The 7,743-nt window shown below is 34.3% G+C and overlaps 2 protein-coding genes across 2 annotated transcripts; both read left to right on the forward strand.

Annotated features, from left to right (window-relative positions):
* The first annotated feature begins 223 nt into the window (after positions 1–223).
* LOC138892125 (uncharacterized) lies at positions 224–769 on the forward strand. The gene has a single exon (XM_070175820.1). It carries the CDS (start codon positions 224–226, stop codon positions 767–769), a length of 546 nt encoding a protein of 181 aa, XP_070031921.1.
* A 3,614-nt stretch (positions 770–4,383) lies between these two features.
* LOC104120572 (uncharacterized) lies at positions 4,384–7,374 on the forward strand. The gene is made up of 3 exons (XM_009632366.3): positions 4,384–4,720; positions 5,386–5,638; positions 6,735–7,374. The coding sequence occupies exons 1-3, from the start codon at positions 4,613–4,615 to the stop codon at positions 7,097–7,099; spliced, it is 726 nt and encodes a 241-aa protein (XP_009630661.1). The 5' UTR covers positions 4,384–4,612; the 3' UTR covers positions 7,100–7,374.
* The last annotated feature ends 369 nt before the right edge of the window (positions 7,375–7,743 follow it).

Consider the following 7,743-nt stretch of genomic DNA (forward strand, 5'->3'; position numbering starts at 1 on the left):
CAGATGGATGGACAAACAGAACGGGTCAATGCCTTACTAGAATGCTACTTGAGGCATTATGTAAGCGCACATCAGAAAGATTGGGCAAGGCTCCTAGACATCGCCCAATTCTCTTATAACTTGCAGCGGAGTGAGTCCACGGGGCGGACACCATTTGAACTAGCCACAAACTCCATATTCATTACCAGCCGCGTTCGAGGGAAAGAGTTTGGGGGCTTATCATATGGCCAAAGGATGGGAGAAGGAGCTTGACACTGCTAAGTCCTACTTGTATAAGGCAGCTAAGAAGATGAAGAAGTTTGCGGACCGTAAGCGATGTCCCACGGACTACAGAGTTGGGGACATGGTCATGGTGAAGTTTAACCCAAGACAGTTCAAGGCACTACGGGGCATGCATCAGAATTTGATTCGCAAGTATGAGGGGACATTTAAGATCGTCGCCAAAGTAGGCATGATCTCATACAAGCTTGACATGCCATCATATTTTAAGATCTACCATGTCTTCCATGCCAGCATGCTTAAGCCATATCATGAAGACAAGGATGATCCAAGTAGGAGCCAATCAAGTCGAGCGCCTATTAATATCACCGCCTCACATGACCGGGAGATTGAGGCTATTATTGATTACCATGCCATGCAAAAACAAGGGCAGAAAGCCACCGCAATGTTCCTCGCCCATTCGAAGGGGCAATCTCCAGAGGAGGCCACATGGGAACGATATGAAGACTTATGGCAATTCAAAGATAAGATCCGAGAGTTTATGCAGTAATATTGCGTCACGATCGTCTCAACACTAGGTGGGGGAGAGTGTGATGACCCGCCACATTACCATGCCACATAGGCACTATTTGGAATATATTAAAGCCATGTGGAAGCTAACATAGGAGGAAGACTAGCATTTGTGAGAAGATTCTAGAAAAGTATGGACATTTCCTTTGGAAGGCCCTAGATCCCTATGGATTTGCTAGGAAAGTCCTTGGAATTTTCTAGGCTTGTAGAGAATTCTAGAGAAAGCTCTTATCTTTTAAATATTAAGGACTTGTGTAACAATTAATATCTACACACTAACCCCTAGGATACTAGTATATAAAGGGGACCATTCATTTGTAATTCACCAAGAAAACAATTCAAGTTCTCTCTAATACAAAGCTCCTTTTAACAATTCTCTTCTATTCTTTCTACCATTCTCTTAGCGATCTTGAGCGTAGTAAGGCTGACTTGGTATAGCAAGAACGTGAGCAAGTTGTGCAAGATCGTAAGCGAGTTGTCAAGTGCCGCACATGTACTTAGTTAACTACTAAGGACGTGACACTATGGACATAGATTTTGTGTATTATGTAATAGTTTTTATAGTTATATGCATTTGTTGGAACAACCCCGTACAACTATACACCCTATTAGTATAGCTATATACTATTTTGGTATCATATGCTAGTTGAATTATTTTTTGGTTTCATTAGCTGCATTTAATTGGTACACTATTTGATTTTCTATTAATAATAGTAATATAGTACAGTATCTTGAAATACTTTATTATATTAATATGTGGTATACTATTTTTTATTTTTCTCTTTATGCATGTGTGTTATGTAATAGTAGTATAGTTATATAGTTGCCGGGAATTAACAAGTAAAACTGTATACCATGTTGGTATAGTTATATGCCATATTGGTATCATATGGTAGTTTGAACATTTTTTTGGTTGTTTTAACTGCGTTTTAAGTGAATTATATTCTGAAATAATTTATATAATCATGTTTTGCTTTGTTGGATTTTTTTGTACCTATGGACATAGATTTTGTGTAGTAATAGTTTTTATAGTTATATGCAGTTGTTGGAACGACCCCGTACAACTATATACCCTATTAGTATAGCTATATACTATATTGGTATCATATGCTAGTTGAATCATTTTTTGGTTGTATTAGCTGCATTTAATTAGTATACTATTTGATTTTCTTTTAATAATAGTAATATAGTACAATATCTTAAAATACTTTATTATATTAATTATATTAATATGTGGTACACTATTGTTTTATTTTTCTCTTTATGCATGTGTGTTATGTAATAGTAGTATAGTCATATAGTTGCCGGAAATTAACAAGTAAAACTATATACCATGTTGGTATAGTTATATGCCATATTGGTATCATATGATAGTTTGAACATTTTTTTGGTTGTTTTAGCTGCATTTTTAAGTGAATTCTATTCTGAAATGATTTATATGATCATGTTTTGCTGTGTTGGATTTTCTTGTACCTATGGACATAGATTTTGTATATTATGTAATAGTTTTTATAGTTATATGCAGTTGTTGGAACGACCCCGTACAACTATATACCCTATTAGTATAGCTATATATTATGTTGGTATCATATGCTAGTTGAATCATTTTTTGGTTGCATTAGCTGCATTTAATTGGTACACTATTTGGTTATCTATTAATAATAGTAATATAGTACAATATCTTGAAATACTTTATTATATTAATATGTGGTACACTATTTTTTATTTTTCTCTTTATGCATGTGTGTTATGTAATAGTATTATAGTCATATAGTTGCCGGGAATTAACAAGTAAATCTGTATACCATGTTGGTATAGTTATATGCCATATTGGTATCATATGGTAGTTTAAACATTTTTTTGGTTGTTTTAGCTGCATTTTAAGTAAATTCTATTCTGAAATTATTTATACGAACATGATTTGCAGTGCTGGATTTTTTTTGTGCCGATGGACATAGATTATGTATATTATGTAATATTTGTTTTATAGTTAGAGGCAATTGTTGGAACGACCCCATGCAACTATATATCTTATTAGTATACAGAATGAGCAAGTTGCTTTGCAAATATTTAGCTTGCAATGCGAGCATGTAATTTTCTCATACTTTTATTGCATCCTTTAATGTCTTGGTATAATAGTATAGTCGCAGACAGTTATAGCAATATTCTAGAGCAATCATATACTCTGTTGGTATACATGTATACCAAATTGGTATCGTATGGTACTACAAGTCTTTTTTGCTACTTATACTTTTATTGTATTTTCTAATATTTTATTATTATTTCTATTCTAACTAGTATATATAGAGATTTGGTGGTCGTAGATTATGTTTTCTTGCTCCATAACTGGATGTGTTACTGCTAATGATAGAGAGTGTACTGATATTTGTAGGGAAGGAGATCAAGGTTTGCATGACAATCACGTGTTGATTCATAGAATCTGATTATGTAATTTATGGTGCTCAGCAACAGTCAGTTTGATATTCAGTGAATTAGATCAAGTGACAAATAATATTATTTTAGTTTAATAATTGAATTAGAAAATGAGAAAAAAGACAAAAGGTATATTATACTAGTTATATTTTTAAAAAAGGGTGAACAAATATTTACAATATCAGTTATTTTTTCTTATTGTATAAAAACAAGAATAATAAAAAAAATAGTAAAAATACTAAATGAAATTAGATTATGAAGAGAAATAGAATATAAATAAAAAGAAGTTACATGAAATTAGAAAAGGAACAAGAAATAAAGAAAATAAAAAAAGGAGTTAAATGGAATTAGAAAAGGAATAAAAAATAAAGAAAAAAATAAAAAGGAAAAAAATAAAGGAGGAATCAAAATTGAGTGTGAAATAAGTTATGGTAAAAATAACAATAATACGATTTGGGCAAAAATAAATTAATAGGAAAAGAGAAAAAAGAAAAAAATAAGAAGAAAAACGAGAAAAAAGAAAAGGAGAAAAGAAAGAAAAAAGAAAAAAAAGAATGAAAGCATAGAAATAAAAAAGAAATGGAGAAAAAAGAGAAAATTTCCCACAAAAACTACTATGGGTAGGAAATGTAATTAGTTTGATGGGTATAAAAATAAATGGGTAGATAAAGATAAATATTTTTATTTTTATGGGTAACTGTGTCATTCACCCCAATTTTATTACCAACTAAGTTGAGTCCAAAAAGATGAAAAAGAAATATATACTTTCAAGGTACCATGCGTATTGTTCGTGCACCAAACAAATAAATGCATAAGTTATGTTTTTAACATAAGATCATCACATAATTATTATAGTTACTTAATGCGTATTCGTATCCTAATTTACCATTTAAAATATAATAAATTTTCATTGGTTGATGGCTTGGATTCAACTAACAGTATCTTTCCCCTAAAAGAAAATGTGTTAGTCAAGTTCCTTTTTTTTCTTCTTTTATATAATGGAATTGGGCAAATAAACAATTTGAAAAACTATGCTTACGAAGATATTTCGAAAGTAATGCATAATTTGAAGGATTATCTCAGTTCTGCTCTGGGGCCCAGACCCGAATAAAACCGGGCCCCACATTTCTTTTTCTCTCTTTTTCCGCTCTGTATACCAATGTTCTGGAGAAATCTAGAGAAAAAACCACAAGCTTCCATCACTCTCTCTATAATTGAATCCCCATATTCACACTTCTTTCACTTCAATTCGTATATCCAATTCTCTACTCCGAGTGAAGCATAACATTCTCGTTGGCGCTTTGATCGATTGAGAGGGAACACAAATTTTGTAGAAATTGATTTTGGAGATTTTAGGGTTTGTTTTGGACGCTGTTGTTAAAAGAGAAACATGGAGACGTATTATTCATTGAAGATGAAGAGGAAGGATTTGGATGACGTCTATGACGAATTTTCCGATTTCTCCCTTTCCTCTCCCGCTAGAAAAATTCGTCGACTGGTAAACCTCTACGACTTGGATACTCTTTTATTTGTTTTATTTATTAAATTTCTCCTGCTTTTTTTTTTTCTGTAAGTATATGAAATTCTGTTGAAGTAGTGATCGATATGCTGGTTTTTGTAATTTTTGTTTTACTTATGCAATGTTCAACTTAGTTTATTGAGTATTAGAATGAAATGAACTCAAAAATAGAGTAGAATGCACATAGAGGATTCTAATAGTCGTTTGCAGGGGCGGATGCAGAGTGTAAAATATGGATTCGTAGCTTTGGCTCAGATCAGACCCCGTGTATATGTTAAGAAATCCACTAAATACGTACACATATTGTCACTTGAGCTTGTTGTTCTAGTATCCCGAACCCATAAAACTCAAATCCTGAATCTGCCTTTGGCCATGTGGGATTGAAGTTAGTTGTTGCTGAAACAATCGTGGTTGTTGTTATTGTTGTTTCAACTTTGGACCAGAATGGATACAGACGATTCAAATAGCTGACATCAACTAGTTTGGGATTGAGGCATAGTCGAGTTGTTTTAACTTAATTTATATTCCCGTTTGTTGATTGAACTATGCACAACTCAAAAAATGTATTAAAATTGCTTTCATCACCTTTAGTTTGTTTGTGAAGAGTTCTTGGTAACAATTTTCGTTATTTACTCTATGTTTAGGATGCAGAGTTGCCTCCCATAATAGAAGAGGTTGAAGAACCAGAGATTCCTATAGCTTTTGCCCAACCAACTACTGATCCAAGCTTTGGAAACAATGGGGGAAATAGGGGTGTAGTAATTGAAGAACTTCCAAGTGTGCCGGAGAATGAAGAGAGGGCTCTTGTTCTTTTCAAGCCCATGAACACACATCTTGTGCATTCCCCTTCTAATTTCTCTGTTAAAGTGGATCCCCAGTTTATGAACGGGCTCAAAAGTAAGTATCCGATCTCTGTTCTCTTAGTTGTTGATTTAGTTCATCCATGAGGATATTTGGCAGTTATGTCGAAACATCAAATGCTAAAAATGAAGACGGAGCTGTAGTTATTAGGTTTAATTAGATTTTGATAATATTGTTTAAATCAGCTTGAGGTCAACAGGATGTAGTATCAAATTGATGGTGGCGGAAGTTTTCTTTGGTGTGTTTCTTGTTATGAAAATTTGTTACGTCCCACAGTTCAGAAAGTAATAGTGAAGCTCTGTCCAATATTGGAAGAAAGGTTATGAGAGAAAACTCAGCTTTCTATCTATCAGTTCTGCTGATGGATCAATCTTATTAAGGTTGTTTGGTGTAAATACTCGTATGGTTATACATCAATTCAAGATGAGCTGGTTGGAGTTACTGTTAATATTTAAGCCAGCTTGGTATGTTCAAGGCAAACTTTAGGCACTTCCTAAATCCAAACATCACTTTTGTCAATGCAAGTGGAGGTCAAGTAGCTCAGTTTCTTCGTATTTGACTAATTTATTGTCAAAAGAAGTTAGGAATCACTATTCTTTTTGTAGCTTGTTTACTTAATGACTAATTGTGAAGCTGAGCTAACAAACATTCAAAATCCTATATTTATCGAATTGTTTTGAAGGAAAGGATTGACGGTAACGGGCCTGATGAGAAGTGCTGATAACACATTTGAAAGAACTAATTGTCTTGGCTTCTATGAATTCAATTGTTGGTTTCTCTTTTTAGTGAAATTGAATGTGATGGCGATATTGCTTAAAGTTAGAATCTGAGTGGGAACTTTTTGAGTAGAAGTCTAACTGGATCCACAGGCGGAGCCAGATGAGTTGGTTCTCGTTGTCTATTCCTTGGTTTTCATTAGGCGTTAGGGTTTTCAGTTTAGTACCTATGTGGGAAACTTTTTTTAAAAGCCAAATGAGTAGCTTTGCTCTAGTTTGTATTATTCTTATGATCTTCTAAGTTCTTTATTCTTTCCAAGTTAGGGTTATTTGGCTGGAAAAATAAATTCTGTTGAACTCTTTGATTTGGCATTTGAAGTTTCAAAACTCAGTTACCAGTTCTGTTTGTTGTGCAGGTCAAGCCTTATGGGGAAACCAAACAAATGCATTTAGACCAGCAGACAATGAAGCAACGCCAGAGGAGGACTCTGGTTTTACAAAAGAGTGTCTAGCAGTTGTTCCCTGGGTTCCGTCTCAGCTTCCTTCTGCACGAGGAGCTGAAGTCCATGGTCAAGCTGACATTTCAGATATGATGGATGCTGAAGAGATGGAGGGAGTAATGATGGATGTTGAAGATAGCAGTGTAAATGCTGAGCTAAGAACTACAGTCGAGGCTGGTGCAGTTAGTTTAAATGAAGGTTTGCATCCATGGCAACAACAGCATTGTATGACTACTCAGCTGCCTCAGAACACATCAACACCTATTGTTTGGTACCGGTAATTGATAAAAGGATTAGGATGTTGTTGTAACCATGGAATACTCTCAAACACTTCATATATCTCTCCTCTTGCAAGGAGGCATTGGCTAGGTAAAAAGAGGGAGAAGTAAATAGTAGAAAAATGTAGTGGTATGCTGCTTGAAATTTTTGTCAAGGTAGGAAGGCCGAAGGTAGCTTGGAAGTCAGCTTTGATGGACTCTAATACCTCAAACAAAAAGCTGCTTATAGTCTCAAGTCTCAAATCAAGATGGAAATGCAAAATCTTCGATTGGTATTACCGTAGTTGCAAAGATGTTGGATTAGTCAGCTTACCTGATCTTATCGTTCTCTTTCAGTTTCAACACCAACGGCCAAAGAGTAAAGTTTCTAAGTATGAAAATCGATGAGTTTATGAAATAAGAAAATGAACTGTCCTGCGGTCCAGAGGTTTGGATTGAACTTGGTTGGGGTTGGGGTAAATAGTCAGATTCTAATGGAACATGTTACATGTCTAACCACAAATGCAGCTTAGCCCAATAATGAAGCAGCTTTTGTAGTTCAAGTGTAGCCGTAGCTATGTGAGGTCTGAATGCTCTGAGCCCTTCAAAACAACTACTACTAAATATAAACGCAAACAAGTAACCATCTTTTTTATGAGTTTATCGCA

This window comes from Nicotiana tomentosiformis, chromosome 5 (assembly GCF_000390325.3).
Source record: "Nicotiana tomentosiformis chromosome 5, ASM39032v3, whole genome shotgun sequence".
NCBI classification, from domain to species: Eukaryota; Viridiplantae; Streptophyta; class Magnoliopsida; order Solanales; family Solanaceae; genus Nicotiana; species Nicotiana tomentosiformis.

Excerpts from the sequence above, each read along its gene's own strand:
- LOC138892125 (XM_070175820.1), top strand. The coding sequence starts at position 224 with ATGGCCAAAGGATGGGAGAAGGAGCTTGACACTGCTAAGTCCTACTTG.
- LOC104120572 (XM_009632366.3), top strand. The coding sequence starts at position 4,613 with ATGGAGACGTATTATTCATTGAAGATGAAGAGGAAGGATTTGGATGAC. Across the intron at positions 4,721-5,385 it reads CTAGAAAAATTCGTCGACTG|GATGCAGAGTTGCCTCCCAT; the intron begins GTAAACCTCTAC and ends CTCTATGTTTAG. Across the intron at positions 5,639-6,734 it reads GTTTATGAACGGGCTCAAAA|GTCAAGCCTTATGGGGAAAC; the intron begins GTAAGTATCCGA and ends TTTGTTGTGCAG.